The 17523-nt window shown below is 46.5% G+C and overlaps 1 protein-coding gene across 2 annotated transcripts in view; it reads left to right on the top strand.

The window, feature by feature from the left end:
• The first annotated feature begins 2215 nt into the window (after nt 1–2215).
• The window catches only part of LOC122552600 (epithelial cell-transforming sequence 2 oncogene-like), a 54266-nt gene continuing 38958 nt past the window's right edge, over nt 2216–17523 (top strand). The window contains exons 1-8 of one of the 2 annotated variants that reach the window (XM_043695341.1): nt 2216–2368; nt 4400–4512; nt 8116–8278; nt 10935–11187; nt 11850–12016; nt 12109–12236; nt 14780–14903; nt 16918–17086. In XM_043695341.1, coding sequence (XP_043551276.1) covers nt 2219–2368; nt 4400–4512; nt 8116–8278; nt 10935–11187; nt 11850–12016; nt 12109–12236; nt 14780–14903; nt 16918–17086 — 1267 coding nt within the window. In that variant the 5' untranslated portion in view covers nt 2216–2218. Of the gene's footprint in view, nt 2369–4399; nt 4513–8115; nt 8279–10934; nt 11188–11849; nt 12017–12108; nt 12237–14779; nt 14904–16917; nt 17087–17523 lie in introns of those variants that run through there. The other variant, XM_043695342.1, reaches the window with a different exon arrangement.

Here is a 17523-nt window from a genome sequence, read left to right as displayed (position 1 = left end):
ATCCTTGCCAAATGGAACCCTAACAATCTGGTTTTAACATATTCAACTGGCCTCCCAGCCTTAAATGCTTCTTGGTGGAGAGAGCTCCAAACTGTACTCAACACCGTTTGTTGGACTGCATTCTGGTATCACTCCCTAAAACAGCCTTTAAAACAGCATTTTAAAGGTCAGTCTCTTTAGAACATAAAACCATTCAGCACAGGAAGACGCCCTTCGGCCCATCATGGCTGTGCCAACTATGATGCTATTCCAAACAAATCCCATCTGTCTGCACATAGTCTGAATCCTTCTATTCCCTGCCTGTTCATGTGTCTGTCTCAATGCGTCTTAAACGTTGCTGTCATACCTGCTTCTACCACTCCCCTGGCAGTGCATTCCAGCCACCTAACATCCTCTGTGTCAAGAAACTTGCCTCGCACGTCTCCCTTAAACTTTCCCCATTTCGTCTTAGACCTATGCCCTCTACTATTTGACATTTCCACCCTGGGAAAAAGGCTCTGACTGACCACCCTATCCATGCCTACCATAATTTTAAATATTTCTCTCAAGTCGCTCTGCAGCCTCTGACGCTCTCATGAAAACAATCCAAGTCAGTCCAACCTCTCCTTATAGCTAATACACACTCCAATCCAGGCAACATCCTGGTAAACCTCTTCTGCACCCTGTCTGAAGCCTCTTCATCCATCCTATATTGTGGTGACCAGAACTGCAAACAATACTCCTAATGTGGCTCGGTGGCTCAGTGGTTAGCACTGCTGCCTCACGGCACCAGGGTCCCAGGTTTGATTCCAGCCTCGGGTGACTGATTGTGTGGAGTTTTCACATTCTCCCTGTGTCTGTGTGGGTTTCCTCCCACAGTCCAAAGATGTGCAGGTCAGGTGAATTGCCCATAGTGTTGGGTGCATTAGACAGAGGGAAATGGGCCTGGGTGGGTTACTCTTTGGAGGGTCAGTATGGACTTGTTGGGCTGAAGAGCCTGTTTCCACACTGTACTAATCTAAAGTCTTATAAAGCTGCAACAATGCTGTGGCCAATGAAGGCAAGCATGCTGTATGTTTACCACTTTATTCTCTTGTGTTGCCACTTACAAAAGATATGGTCTTGTTCCTCAAGATCCCTCTGTATATTAATGTCCCAAAACATCCTGCCATTTAGTGTATTATTTCCTCATTCATTTGATCTCCCAAAATGTATCACGCCACACTTCGCCAGATTAAACTCCATCTACCATTTCTTCCCCCAACTTTCCAAATGATCGAAATCCTGCTGTATCTTTTGACAACCTTTCTCACTATCCACAACTCCACTAATGTCCATGTCATCTGCAAATATACTGCTCACACCATCTAGATTTTCAACTGTCATCTATATACCTTACAAACTGCAGAGGTCCCAACTCCAATCCTTGCAGAACACCACTGGTCCATTTAAAACACACCCCTCAACAATGATCCTCTGTCTCCTATAACCAAACCAATTTTGTATCCAATTTGCCAATGTGCCATGGATCTTATGCGACTTGGTCATCTGGACCAGCCTACAATGAAGGATCTTTGTTCTGGAATTCCCTGCCATAACCAGAGGAATTGTTCCTCTCTACCAACCTCGTTGTTCACCTTAACCTACTCCTTTTTATTGTTAATTGATGCAATGTGGACATCACTATCAAAGCCAGCATTTATTGCTCATCTGTAATTGCCCTGGAGAAGATTGTGGTGATCTGACGTCTTGATCAATTGCAGTCCTTGGGGTGTAAGGGCACCCATGGTGTTATTAGGGAGAGAATTCCAGGATATTGACCCAGTGACAGTGAAGGAACAGTGATTAGGTTCCAAATAGGGATGGTGTGATCAGATGTTTGTTTGCCAGTGTGAAGACAATGGAACAAGTAGCCGCCTTCTGTGCTGTAAGTGTCTATGCATGTGGCTTGGAAGGGAACTTGCAGCTTGTGGTGTTCTTGTGTATCAGCTGCCTTTACCCTCCCAGAGGGTAAACTTCCTTCTTAGTTTTATTATCTCTAAGATACTAATTCAGGCTGACTGAAGTCACAACGGAGGAAAAGTCAGACAGTGGCAGCAGAAACCTTCCTGTTGATATCCTTTCTTGAAAGTGTTTGTGACATTTTTTCCACAGGTCAACAATCCCTGTGCATGGTGCATGGTTGATGTTTCAGAAGGTGCCCAGTGCCATGGCAGCTATGCTGACCAGCCTTAGACCCATGCCACATGGGAGCCAATGGCGGGAGATTGAACCCCTCGGGCGGTCAGAGGCTTTTGTCAGAGGCTCCAGTTCAAAACCGGATGCCATTATCCAGCCAACCAGATTCAGCACATGGACGCCAGTGATCCATAAAGCAGCCAATCAGCAGGTGAATTACAGATAGTAGTGAGGGGCAGCAAATAGAATGGTATTACTCAACCTTTGGTTTATGAACGAATTTGTTTTAACAACACCAGTGATGACCTTATACCCTTTTACTTTGTACTTTCTCCATGATTTCCCACACCTCAGACCCACCCCCCCTCCCCCTGCCAACTCTTCTCTGGCTTTTGATTTTGTTGTTTCATATTTTCAACCAAACCTTTCTTGAACATTGATGCACTTCGGTGCTTCGTTTCTTCTTATTTTTCTGGACCATGTATAGTGCTGAGGGAGCTGCACACTGTCGGAGAGTCAGTACTGAGGGAGTGCTGCACTGTCAAGGGTCAGTACTAAGGGAATGCTGCACTGTCAGAGAGCCAGTACTGAGGAGAAAGTGAGGACTGCAGACGCTGGAGATTAGAGTGAAGAGTGAGGCACTGGAAAAGCACAGCAGGTCAGGCAGCATCTGAGAAGCAGGAGAATCGACATTTTGGGCGTAAGCCCTTCATTAATGAGCCCGGGGGTGGTGAGCTAAATGGCAGGGGTGTGGGACTGGGGGGAAGGTAGCTGAGAGTGAAATAGGTAGATTGAGGAGGGGGTGATGGTGATAGGTCGGAGAGGAGGGTGGATTGGATAGGTGGGAAGGAAGATGGACAGGTAGGGCAGGTCATGACTGTGATACCGAGTTGGAAGGTTGGAACTGGGATAAGGTGGGGAGAGGGGAAATGAGGAAACTGGTGAAATCCAAACTGATGCTGTGGGTTTGGAGGGTCCCGAGGCGGAAGATGATGCATTCTTCCTCCAGACGTCGGGTGGTGAGGGAGTGGCAATGGAGGAGGCCCAGGACCTGCATGTCCTCAGCGGAGTGGGAGAGGAAGTTGAAGTGTTCGGCCACGGGGCGATAGGGTTGGTTGGGTGCGGGTGTCCTGGAGATGTTCTCTGAAGTGCTCTGTAAGTAGGCGTCCTGTCTCCCCAGTGTAGAGAAGACTGCATCAGAAGCAACACTGAAGCACTCTGAGGGAATATTACCTTGTCCAAGTGTCAGTGCTGAATGGATGCTGTATTGTCTAAGGATCAGTACTGGGAGAGTGCTGCATTGTCAGAAGGTCAGTATTGAGGGAGTGCTGCACTGCCACAGGGTCAGTACTGAGGGAGTGCCGCACTGTCAGGGGGTCAGTATTGAAGGAGTGCCGCACTGTCGGAGGGTCAGTACTGAGAGAGTGCAGCGCTATCGGACGGTCAGTACTGAGGGAGTGCTGCGCTGTTGGAAGGCCAGTACTGAGGGAGTGCTGCACTTTCCAAGGATCAGTACTGAGGGGTGCCGCACTGTCAGAGGATCAGTACTGAGGGAGTGCTGCACTGTCCAAGGGTTAGTACTGAGGGAGTGCCGCACTGTTGGAGGGTCAGTATTGAGAGTGTGCAGCACTGTCTGAGTGTCAGTACTGAGGGAGTGCCGCACTGTTGGAAAACCAGTACTGAGGGAGTGCTGCACTGTCCAAGGATCAGTACTGAGGGGTGGCGCACTGTCAGAGGATCAGTACTGAGGGAGTGCAGCACTGTCGAGGGTCAATATTGAGTGAGTGCTGCAATGTTAAAGTTATCACCTTCCAGCTACCTACTAGCTGGTATGTGCTAGGTGTACTGAAGCCTGTACTAACGGTGCATGGGGATGTGGTATAAACTCTGTGGCTCAGCCTTCAGTTCAACTGAGGAACATCCAATGGGGTTGTGCAGAGTCCTTCATTTATTTCAATGGGCTCGATCATGTTACCTGGTGATGTGACATTTGGTAGAATGTTCTTTTGCTGTTTCTAAAAACAATTGTAAATATTCAAAGGATTTCTGCTGCTGCCTGTAGATTTTTGCAGTGACTGTAATTTTGTTGGCTGGCCAAATTGGTATTTGACACAAGAGCTCCTCCTGCAGGTCTCACTACCCATTACACCCTCCTCTGCCTCTGACGGTGTTGCTCCTCTCATTACACAATTTAATGTTAAGTCCCCATAGCAATAACGCAGTGAATCTTCTCCTCTTACAGCTCTTTGATGAGAGAGTGGCTCTGGTAAGTCATTGGTTTGACCTGTGGACCGACAAACAGAGGAAACGGTTTATACAGAGTCTCCTAATGCGCTGCAGTAAATCGCTGCTCAGGTAAGTGTGATCAAAACCCAACCTGACAACTTAATAGTAGTTCACGCTGTTTTTAACATTGTTTCTGTTTTGCATATTTTGTTTCCGTGCTGTGTTATGTTCCTATGTGTCCCTGAGGCAGGTGTGGGAGGTGCAGCCTAGCCTGAAAAGGTCCCATTTGACAGATTCATTACTGCTCCAGTGAACTGTCCAAGCTCATCCCAGGGTGGTAAGATGCCCCATGAGAATATGTGGAAGGGGAAATATGACGATGTTGTCACTTTAAAAGGTTATTTTGTCCTAGTTTCTTTTTTGAGGAGAGATTGCCAGGTAAAGTTGCTGAGCTGTCTCTAAGTAAGTAAATGATTTCTGAACATAGTACACAGAATAGTTCAGCACAGTACAGGCCCTTTGGCGTCCATGTTGAGCCAACCTTTTATCCTACTCTAAGATCAGGTTAACCAAATATCCATTTGCCTATCCAAGAGTTGTTTAAATATCCCTAATGTATCTGACTCTACTACCACTGCTGGCAGTGCATTCCATGCACCCACCGCTCTATGTGTAAAGAACCTACCTCTGACACCTCCTCTCAACCTTCCATCAATCACCTTAAAATTATGCTCCCCTCATGACAGGAATTTCCACCCTGGCTATCCACTCCATCTATGCCTCTCATCAGCTTGTACATCTCTACCAAGTCACCGCTCAGCCTTCTTCGCTCCAATGAGAAAAGCCCTAGCTCCCTCAGCCTTTCTTCATTAGACATGCCCTCTAGTCCAAGAGGCATCCTGGTAAATCTCCTTTGCACTTTCTCTAAAGCTTCCACATCCTTCCTATAAGGAGGTGACCAAGTTTGTGAGGTCTTGGCATTTATTTTAAAGTCAGAACGATGGAAGCAGCCTGGGTGTGGCCAACTCTCACAGACCAGGCTTTTTTTTAGTTTTTAGGTTTAGTTTTAAGCAGAAGCTGTTGGGGCCTCAAAAGAGTTGGAATCTTCAATGAATGTCTTCTAGCTGCTACTGCCTCTGACTCTTATCTTGATGCTTTTTCCTCATAGATTCGGGAACTGCATCTGAGAATCTGTGTCTGAATTTGCCTTTTTTGCCAAGGGGTGCGTTTATGGGATGTTACAATATTGGAACAGTTAGTTAGTAATTAATGGTGGCCCAGTGGTTAGCACTGCTGTCTCACAGTTCCACGGACTCGGGTCCAAAGATGTGCAGGTCAGGTGAACTGGTCACGCTAAATTGCCCTTAGTGTTAGATGCATTACTCAGGGGGAAATGGGTCTGGGTGGGTTACACTTTGGAGGGTCGGTGTGGACTTGTTGGGCCGAAGGGCCTGTTTTCACACTGTAGGGAATCTAATCTAATAGGGACTGTATCTATTATTCAGTTAAGCTTTCCAATAGTTAAGTTTTCTAAATTCCTCCTTCTTTTGTTTGTATTTTAACTGCAATGTTTAAATGAATGTGTTTTGCTTAATGTCGAGTAGTTTGGTCAGTCACATTGCATCTGGAACACAGCACTTTACACTTGCCTTTAAAATGAAAAAACGTTAAGGCCTAGGCTTCCTTCTTCAAATATATTGAGGGGGTTTGGTCTGGACCATGACAGAAGGCAATAGAACATTCAGCCGATCCAAACTGTTCCTCCCACAACCCAGAACAACCTGCTCAAACTCAGTACGAAGGTCACACCTAGAGGCAGATGCTTGTGTCTGTTTCTGTAGTTGTATTTTTCATGACAAAATATTGCCTGAGGCTACAGTTTATGAGGTCATCACTCTGCACAATTGTGGCCAAATAGGAAACTCCCATGCACTTACTGAATGTTACCATAGTGGCTCAGTGGTTAGCACTCCTGCCTCATAGTGCCAGGGACCTGGGATTGATTCCAGCCTTGGGCAATTGTGTGTGGTGTTTGAATGTTTTCCTCGTGTCTACGTGGGTTTCCTCTGGGTGCTCCAGTTCCCTCCCATTGTCCAAAGATATGCCGGTTAAGTAGATTGGCCGTGTTAAATTGCCCATTGTGTCCAATCATGTGCAGGCTAGGTAGGTTAGCCACGGGAAATGTGGGTGGATGGGTGTGGGGGAGGGGGTGATCCTCTTTGGAAGGTGGTTGTAGACTTGAAGGGCCGAATGGCCTCTATCTACACTGTAGGGATTCTATGATCAGGCATACTGGAACAATTTAGAGGCTAAGAATCAACCAGTTTGGTCACATTATGAACTGTGGCCATCAAGTCTTGGTCTCAAACCAAGAAAGAGATGGATAGAGCTCTTAGAGATAGTGGAACCAAGGGTTATGGGGATAAGGCAGGAAAAGGGTACTGATTGTGGTTGATCAGCCATGATCATAACAAATGATGGTGCTGACTCGAAGGGCTGAATGGCCTACTCCTGCACCTATTGTCCATTGTCAAACCCAGAGTTCCTTGCCCAGAGGTAGAGATACTAATGACCAGCACCAGAAAACCACCTATGATCACCACTCGTCCACTTTAATCTACTAAGGAAAATTATCATATTAAAAACTCCAGAGATAACTGGTAAAATCTCCAGCCCGTTCACCTTTTGGTGCAAGTTCTTGTAATAATGCTTTAGCATCCTGGAGCAACATTGTGATGATGTCACAGAGTTGCTCCTCACTGGCCCTAAATAGTATAGTGTTGGTGGAGTTAAGGAAAGGAGAAATAGATGCCAGCCGAGCCAGGGCTTAAAAGTCTAGCTGTGTGAATGTTAAAAACACAAAGAGAGAATCACATGGGCGTAGACTGACTAGCTATAGGCAGCGTCTATTGTGCAATGTTTCTATACTGAAGCAGTAAGTATAGAGCCTTCTGTATCCCTGAATATCAGTGTATTACCATTGTTGGTATGTAACCAGGCTTTAAATGGTCCCATCAATGTCCCAGTGGAGGGAATCCAGGCAAGCAGCGATGATGTTATGGTGAGAGAACCAATTGCTAAGGGTTCATGAAAGGAACATTTCTTCACCCAGATGAACCTGGCATTACCAAGCTGCTGGATGCTGGGTGTCAATTAGAGCTCTCAAGACTGAGACTGATGGATTTTTATTGGATAAAATTCTTAGGGATAGGGAAACAAGGCAGCTGAGTGAAGGTAAGATACAGACAAATAGTGATGTAATCAAATGATGGGGCAGTCTCAACAGGATGAATGGCTTTCTCTTGTCCTTACTGTTACGACATAAAGACGGTTTCTGATTATTGAGTGTAAATGTAGGGGAATGGGTCTGGGTGGGTTGCTCTTCGGAGGGTTGGTGTGGACTTGTTGGACTGAAGGGCCTGTTTCACACTGTAGGGAATCTAATCTAATCTATTGAAGGAATTTGAATTCAATATATGTTGTAACAATGTTGCTATCTCCAAACCAAAAGATCCAAGTTCAAATCCCCAGCACACCTCATGGATCTGAACAGGTTGATTAAAAAACATCAAGTCCAGTATCAGGAAGAATAGAGGAGCTGGGTATTGTGGTAGTATCTGTAGCTCTGGACCAGGAGACATATATTCATGTTCTAGAGGGGCAGAGTAATATCTCTGAACAGGTTGATTGGAAAATATATCGAGGAGTAATGGGGTTCTTATGTCCACACAGATTCATCCAGAAATGGTTTGCCGAGACTATCCCAGTGACCAGCCTTGATTTCACCACCGTCCTGCCACGGTTCCTATCGCTTTACATCTTCTCATTCCTGAATCCCAGAGAGTTGTGCTCCATCTCCCAAGTTAACTGGCACTGGAGGTTTCTGTCAGAGCAGGTCAGCAATTCCATTCTCGCACTTTCCCAATGACTGCACTCCCATGGAATCCGGTGTGAGGCTCAGGATGGTCATCAATATGTAGGAGATTGGACGTTGTCAGTCCCCAAATTAGAGACCACCACATACTGAAGCTTATTGGGAAGGTCAGCCAACGGCACTCCGGCTCCCTTCACCTTCTTAATAATGCCATATCTCTGAGTGAGTGAAGATCCTTTTGTTGAACATCCCGGAGGGAACCTTAGTGGGGACACTAGCACACGAGACCCTTCAGCCCATTGTCTCTTTCCAATGGGGAATTCCCCCAGCTATTACTTTCACTCCTCATGAAGCTCTTTGGTATCACAAGAAAGGGTGGGTGTGGGGAGTGGGGCATTGATGGGACCATTTAAACCTGGTTTTGGACAACATCCTATAGTCATGGATGTCCAGGGAGAGGCAGAGGTGGGGCTGGAGAGGTCATTAGGTGCTCTGCAGAATCCATTCGGTTATAAGCCCAGAGTGTTCTACCTCCTCACTAACATTGGGATATGGCTTTAACAGATACATTTGGTCCTGGATTTTTTTATTAAGAAAGGTTGAGACAGAGGGTGACAAGCAGTCTGATTCAAAACCCATGAAGTAAACAGCTTGTGAGGCCTTGGGATATTTTGCTAAATTTGGAACAACAGAAGCAGCACAAATTGTGTGTGTGTGTGTGGGGGGGTCAGGCTCCCACAGAACCCAAGAGTTTTACTTTCAGTTTTGCAGTAGCAGTTACTGGGGTCTTGAAGCTGCAGTCCATCTCTCCCTGCTACTCTCTCTCTGAGTTTTCTCTTGATGTTTTACCTCCTGGACTGGAGTTGCATGTGAGACAATCAAATTTACTGAACTTGCCTTTGCCAAGGGTGTGTTGATGGGATGTTTGTATATATTGAAACAGTTACTGTTTAGTAGTTAAATAATTTATTATTCTGTTTAGTTTTCCAGTAGAGTTCTTTTATGATATTTTACCTATAGTGTATGAATAAAGTGTGTCTTGCTTCAAGCCTGGTAGTTTGACCAATCAAAGTGCATCTGGAACACAGTACCTGGTGCTAGCCTTTAAAATAAGAGAAAGTTAGGGTCCAGGCTGTCCTTTTAATATTTGTTGAGGGGGTTTGATCTGGTCCATAACACTGTGAGCCTGGACAAGGAGATGGCCAAGATGCTTTTCTTACTTGGTTGAATGCCTTCCTAACCCAGCTTGGAAATTGGACCAATTCTTAGTGGTATAATGTGATAAAAGATAGAGGAAGTTCCTGACATTTTAACTTCCACAAGTTGCCTCTTCCCAAACTACCTTTCCTGGGTTAAATTGTGAATCTTTGAATGCCTTCCGAGAGTTGGTCAGAAGTCCCATGACATCAGGTTATAGTCCAACAGGTTTATTTGAAATCACAAACTTTCGAAACACTGCTCTTTTGTCAGGTGGAGATGCCTTTTAGATTTACGAGGATGTCGCCGGGGTTGGAAGGTTTGAGCTACAGGGAGAGGCTGAACAGGCTGGGGCTGTTTTCCCTGGAGCGTCGGAGGCTGAGGGCTGACCTTATGGAGGTTTATAAAATCATGAGGGATACGGATAGGGTAAATAGCCAAGGTCTTTTTCCCGGGGGCATAGGTTTAAGTTGAGAGGGGAAAGATATAACATGAACCCAAGGGGCAACATTTTCACACAGAGGGGTGGTGAGTGTATGGAATGAGCTGCCAGAGAAAGTGGTGGAAGCTGGTACAATTACAACATTTAAAAGGCGTCTGGATGGGTATATGAATAGGAAGGATTTAGAGGGATATGGGCCAAGTGCTGGCAAATGGGACTAGATAAGATTAGGATATCTGGTTGGCATGGACGAAGGGTCTGATTCTGTGCTGTATAACTCTATGGAATGTGGATAAATGTGAAGTTATGCACTTTGATGTGAAAAATAGGAAAGAAGGGTATAATTTAAGCGGTGATATATTGGGAAGTGTAGATGTTCAAAGGGAATCTGGGTATCCTTTTACATCAGTCATTGATATTAAACAAGTAGGGGCATCAAGTAATCAGGACGGCAAATGATATACAGTATTGACCTTCATTGCAAGAGGATGTGAGTTCAGAAGTAGGGATGTCTCACTGCAATTATACCGGATCTTAATGAGACTATATTGGATCATCATGTGCAGTTTTGGTTTCTCCTACCTAAGAAAGCATTTACTTGTCATAGAGGAGGGGATGGCAGGACTGTTAGACATGAAGAGATTGGTTTGACTGTGTTTATGTTCATGGGTTTGGAGGGTTAGAGGGGATCTGATTAAAACGTATAAAATTATAAAAGGGCTGGACAGACTAGATGCAGAAAGGTGTTTTCCCTTTTCCCTGGTTGTGGAGTCTAAAACCAGAGGCTCAATCTCAGGATACACGGTAAACCATTTAGGAATGAGTTGAGGAAAAGATTTCTTTACTCAAAGGTGGGAGGCAGGATGACAATATTGAGCTTGATGATCAGCCATGATCTTATTGAATGGTGAAGCAGGCTTGAGGGGTGGAATGGCCTACTCCTGCTCCTATATTCAATGTTTCTATGTTTTGCTGCGTAGGACAACAAATGCTGGTCTTGTAATGGAAAAGGTGCGCCTCCCTGTTGTGTTTTGTCAGGATTGCCTCTGGATGCCCAAATGTGTGAAACGAGGCTGGTTCCTGCCGTACACACCCCCTGACCATGAATATGGGGCATGGAAACGCCATTATGTGGCGTGTGCCTGCAGCCTGGACTACCTCACCCCAACAGAAACCGCTGAGATGTACGGAATCCTGGAAGAGCCCAAGAAGAAGCTGGAGGGCAGTGAGGACAAGTGGAACGAAAGGCTTCTGAGGAGGTTAATCCAGGACAGACTGGCTGGGCAGAAGAGTGAGTAAAACTGAGGCATCTCATCCTCTCCTGTCCTCGGTCAATGTCTCTGATTTTCCTGTTCCTCCATTTGCAGCAATGTGAAAGGTGACTGATGGTGGGTGAACAAGACAGGGCATACCACACTGGAGGAGGGTGAGGGGACCAGGATGGGAGGGTCTGACAGCATCTGAGGAGCAGGAGAGAACATGCAAGAAGGCCTTTAGAGTGATATTCTTGACTCATTCCAAAATTTCCACCATAGCAGCTGCTGGAATTTAAATTCAATTAATTAAAAGTTAAACTCGATGATGGCGACTCTGGCACGATCACCATCCGGTTCACTCATGCCCTTCAGGGAAGGAAATCTGCCGTCCTTAGCCAGTCTGGCCAACATGTGACTCCAGACCCACAGCAATCTGGTTGACTTCACTGCCCTCGGAAATGGCCTGGCCAGCAGGTGAGTTAAACGCCAATTAGTGATGGGCAACAAATGCTGGTCCACCCACATCTGGTGAAAGAATAGACGTAACAAATATGTCTTGGCCAAATTTCTGTACGATGGCAATTTCTATTGATGCACCTTTTGGGGCGTTTTATTGGGGTAAAGGTGCTTTATAAATGCAATGTTGTTGCTGTTACGACACTTTATCACTCGCTAATTCTCTGCCTTAAACCTTCAGAGGAATTATTGAGGTCCCGACCCCCTTGGTTGAGTGGAAAATGGAATTCTCACCATCGGGATAGAAGATCCCAGGCAGTGTTGGGGCGCCCTCACCTCAGCTCCACATTATTGCAGCTGACAGTAACACCGAGGAGTTTTAAAGAGGGAATACACAGTTCATACAGGGTATGGAACGGTGCAGGAGCAACATGTTCACATGCACGCGTGGAATTTTTAAACCCACAGACAACGTTCCCCTCTGTTTAATTTTATTCTAGGATAAAACCCTCCAGATTAATGTGACTCTTTCCCAACTCCTGAGGGAGGAGATCCGATCGCCAGGTTTGTGGAGTCCGGAAGTGGAGAAAAGGCAGGTGCTGGGATCGCTCCGAATGCTGAGTAACAGGTTGGTGAAGAAGTACAGAGGAGACTGACTGGCTGAGCAGTGTATGTATGAAGTCTAGCGGGGTGTGTCACACCCAAGAGTCCGGCTGCGTTGCTGCGGATACAGTCTGGCCGTGTTTGTGTGTGTCCATGCATATGTGCCCACGTGTGTATTATGTGTCTGTGACCAGGTATGAGTCCTTGCATGTGTCTCTGTGAAGGTCCACATGTGTTTCCATGTGGTGCACGGTGGCTCAGTGATTAGCACTGCTGCCTCACAGCGCCAGTGACCTGGGTTCGATTCCACCCTCGGGCGAATGACTCACCGTGTCTGCATGGAGTTCCTCCGGCTGCTCTGGTTTTCTCCTACAAGCCCCTTGTCCATGCCAACCAGATATCCCATATAAATCTAGTCGCATTTTGCCCATACCCCTCTAAACCCTTCCTATTCATATACACATCCAGACGCTGTTTTGATCTACAAGGATGTTGCCAGGTTTGGAGGGTTTGAGCTGTAGGGAGAGGCTGAATAGACTGGAGCTATTTTTCCTTGGAATGTTGGAGGCTGAGGGGTGACTTTATAAAGATTTATAAAATCATAAGGGGCATTGCTAGGGTCTTTTCCCCTGGGATGGGGGAGTCCAAAATTAGAGGGCGTGGGTTTAAGGTGAGAGGGAAAAGATATAAAAGAGACCCAAGGGGCAACTTTTTCACACAGAGGGTGGTGTATGAATGGAATGAGCTGCCAGAGGAATTGGTGGAGGCTGGTACAATTCCTTTACCTGGTCTGGCCTACATGTGACTCCAGACCCACAGCAATGCCAGGTTCATTCTTAACAGCCCCCTGGACATTTAGAGATGGCCAATCAATGCTGGGCTGGCCAGCGACTCTCTCATTCTGTGAATGAATAAAAAACGTCTCTTGAGACGGTGGATGACTTTCTTCCACTCCGTGTCGTAGGCAGATGGACTATAATGTGGGGAAATGTGAGGCTGGAAGAAGAGAGGAGCTGAATATTATTTAAATAGACTGCAGAAAGCTATGAAACAGAGTGATTTGGGAGTCCTCATCCATGAATCACAAAAAGCTAGCATCCAAGTTCAGAGGGTAATAGGGAAGGCAAATGGAATGTTGGCCTTTACTTCAAAAGGAATGTCATATAAAAAGAGAGGTCTTGCTAAAACTGTAGTAGGCATTAGTCAGATCACAGGTGGAATACTATGAACAGCTTTGTTCCTCTTACCTAAGGAGAAATATATAGCCACTGGAGGCAGTCCAGAGAAAGTTCACCGGGCTGATCCCAGGTATGGAGGGACTGCCTTCTGAGGAGAGGTTGTGTAGGTTGGGCACGTACTCATCAGAGTAACACAGAATGGAAGAGGACCTTATTGGAACACATCCTTAGGGATTTCATAGGAAACACAGGTTCTTAGGTAGTTGGAAAGGGTAGATACGAGAGATTCCTTCCCCTTGTGGGAAAGTCTAGGTCCTGAGGGCACAATCTCAGAACAAGCTGTTGCACATTTAAGGCAAAGATAAGGAAGAATTTCTTCTTTCGGTGGGTTGTGAATATATGGAATTCATAACAAAAGAAGCTTGTAGAGGCTGGGTCAGTAAGTATATTCAAAGCCGAGAGAGACAGATTTTTAAGCAGAAAGGGAATCAAGGGTTATGGGGAAAACTGGAGTCAGGGATGGTCAGATCAGCCATGATGTCATTGAATGGCGGAGCAGACTCCATGGGCCAAATGGCCTGCTTCTGCTCTTACACAGAGTCATAGAGATGTACAGCACGGAAATTATAGAGATGTCCAACCTGTCCATGCTGACCAGATATCCTGACCTAATCTAGTCCCACCTGCCAGCACCCGGCCCATATTCCTCCAAACCCTTCCTATTCATATAACCACCCAGATGCCTTTTAAATGCCGTAACTGTACCAGCCTCCACCACTTCCTCTGGCTGTTCATTCCATACACTCACCACCCTCGATGTGAAAACGTTGCCCCTTAGGTCCCTTTTATATCTTTCCCCTCCCACCCTAAACCTATGCCCTCTAGCTCTGGATCTTCACTCCAGGGAAAAGACTTGTCTATTTACTCTATCCATGCCCCTCATGATTTTATAAACCTCTATAAGGTCATCCCTCAGCATCCGTGCTCCAGGGAAAACAGCAACCTATTCAGCCTCTCCTTATAGCTCAAACCTTTCAATATCCTGTAAGTCTTTTCTGAACCTTTTCTCTTATTGTACAGTGCAATGCTGGATCCCCATACTCTGACACCGTTGGGGCAGGCAGTGTGTGAAGTCAGAGGGTGGGACATTGAGGGTTGTCACAAGCCCCTTCTGCTTAGCTTCCACCTGGGCCTCTCAAGCTGGTTGGCACCTACATGGATGCTACTTCTCCAGTTCTGGCATGCTCGGGTTAGACCTTCCCATGGGCATTGAGCTGGTATTGTTCTGGTGAATCTTCCCAAGCTGAGTTATACAGAACGTAGACACGGTTCCTCTCACGGGCCACCCGAGAGCTTGTTGTCAAGACGGTTATTTCTTGGTTAATGACAGGAAAAGCCTGGCTGGAGGAGGGAGCTACCCTGTACTGCCTCACACCGAATCTGCACGACCAGCAGGGAACAGCTCTGACCAACCACGGGTCATCCTCATATCATCCAGGATTCCAGCCTGGGAGGTAAGGGTTATCCTGAACCAGGGAACATGCTGGCAGTGGCGAGGGCATGTGGGGGCGAGAGTAGGGTGGATGGAGGTAGGAGAGGGGAGGTTCTGAATGGAAATACAAGGACCTGTTGATTGGTGTCTTAAGATAGCTAATTCCTGTGATGTTCAGGCCCAGCCTGGATGGGGTGTTGCTGAGTGAGAGTCAGGATCACAGGCAATCCAGAAGGCCTGAGAGATCAGCAAAACAGAAGTATTTTCAATACAATTATAAAGCACCACCACCATCACCTCACAGGACAAACAAAAGCACATCACAGCCAGGATAGTTACCTTTGATATGTCCTCACTGTTGGAGACAGTGAGGACTCCAGATGTGGGAGATCAGAGTCGAGAGGAAGGTGCTGAAAAAGGCCTGAAGAGCTCATGCCCGAAACATCGATTCTCCTGCTCCTTGAATGCTGCCTGACCTGCTGTTCTTTCCCAGCACCCCGCTCCTGACTATGTAGTTACTGTTGCGATGCAGAATTGAAGCCCAATTTGTGTCCAGCTGGATCTCACAAGGAGCAACTGTGTTTGGACAATAAATATTGGGCAGGATGCTGTGGAGAACGTCTTTACTCTCTGAGGAAGGGTTAGAAAAATGCAGAAGGAGATCATTCAGCCCATTGGGTCTGTGTTGGCTCTGTATACAGTAGCTGGAAATGTGTTGCTGGAAAAGCGCAGCAGGTCAGGCAGCATCTAGGGAACAGGAGAATCGACGTTTCGGGCATTAGCCCTTCTTCAGGAATGAGGAAAGTTGGTCCAGCAGGCTAAGATAAAAGATAGTCCCTATCTTTTATCTTAGCCTGCTGGACCAACTTTCCTCATTCCTGAAGAAGGGCTAATGCCCGAAACGTCGATTCTCCTGTTCCCTCGTTCTTCCTCCAACCGTCGTTTCGCTGTGGTCTGACGATGGAGGAGTCCAAAGACCTGCATATCCTTGGTGGAGTGGGAGGGGGAATTGAAATGTTGAGCTACAGGGTGGTTGGGTTGGTTGGTCCGGGTGTCCCAGAGGTGTTCCCTGAAACGCTCCGCAAGTAGGCGGCCCGTCTCCCCAATATAGAGGAGGCCACATCGGGTGCAAAGGATGCAATAGATGATATGTGTGGAGGTACAGGTGAATCTGTGGCGGATATGGAAGTTTCCTTTGGGGCCTTGTATACAGTATACAGTAGTCCAGTCAGCTCCGTTCTCCACTCTATCCCTGCCATTTTATTTCCTGCAAGTATCAACCTGATTTTCTTTGGAAATCATTGACCATTTCCACATTCCCTGCCCTCACAGGTAGTGATTGCCACGTTGTTACTGAACACAATGGAAAACATTTCATCCTCACCTTCCCATCTGCATGCCTTGTGACACCCATGTGCCCTAGTCCTTATACCATCAGCTCAAGGGAGCAGTGTTTCTTTGTCAACCTTACCTAACCTGGTCATTCATCTCACTCCATTGATCAAAGCTTCTCTCACTGTCCTTCATTCCAAGGAGAACAACTCCAGCTTCTTCAAACCAAACCTATGGCAAAGGCCCCTCATTCCTGGAACCATTCCCACCATTAGTGCTGGAACCATTCTGGTTCAATCTCCTCTATGTTGTGTCACAAACCTGTCCATCCTCTCCTGAAGTGTGGGTACCAGAACTGGATGCAGTATTCTCACTGTGACACGCAGCCTTAAATCCATCTGAGAGGGAGGTAGTGCCTTGATTAAACTGAAAGACAGCTCCTCAGATAGCCCAGACCTATACTGGAGTTTCAGCCTCCATTCTGTGCTCAGTCCTTGGATGGGAGCTTGTGCCTATGATCTTCTGATTCAAAAAGATTGAGGTGCCTTTATTAAAAATGGTGGAAGGCATTTGAACATACTAAATATCACCCCACTCCCTCCTCCAACTCAGTCTCACCAAAGTGGGGAAATCCATGATACAGGTTTGGAAGGATGGAGGAAGAGGGTGCTGTTCTCATTATTGAGGTTTGTTCCTGCTGGCAGATGGTTGTGGACTGTGTGAAGATTGGCGTGCTACCCCTGTTATATGAGTACTCTGGGACGACGCCAGACAGCCTCCTGTACCGTCTGGAAAAAGTGCTGAGGGGTCGGAGAGCCAGAAGCATTGGGATTGTCGCTGAGGGGGACTCGACGGAGATGGACTTGGTACAAGGCAAGTAGAACCTTGGTGATCAGATACTAATCAATCAGGACATTATGATCAACTCAGAGACACAAGGTTAAAGAGGAACATACTTGCATTGGGGTCAACTCAGAGAACGTTCGCTGACCTGATCCCTGAGACGAAAGGATTGTGCTATGAGGGTAGGTTGAGCAGTTTGGACCAGGACTGAATAGGATTTGAAAGAATGAGAGAAAACCTTGTGTCAACATGTAAAGTTCTGAGGGACTCTGACCAGGGAGATACTGAGAGGAATGTTTCCTCTCATGGGGGAATTTACACTGGGGTCACAGTTTAAAGGAGAAAGTGAGGTCTACAGATGCTGGAGATCAGAGCTGGAAATGTGTTGCTGGAAAAGCGCAGCAGGTCAGGCAGCATCCAGGGAACAGGAGAATCGACGTTTCGGGCATAAGCCCTTCTTCAGGAAT

Source organism: Chiloscyllium plagiosum, chromosome 9 (genome assembly GCF_004010195.1).
Source record: "Chiloscyllium plagiosum isolate BGI_BamShark_2017 chromosome 9, ASM401019v2, whole genome shotgun sequence".
NCBI classification, from domain to species: domain Eukaryota; kingdom Metazoa; phylum Chordata; class Chondrichthyes; order Orectolobiformes; family Hemiscylliidae; genus Chiloscyllium; species Chiloscyllium plagiosum.
The sequence above is the reverse complement of the archived record's forward strand: the minus strand, read 5'-3'. Positions and strand labels throughout refer to the sequence as shown.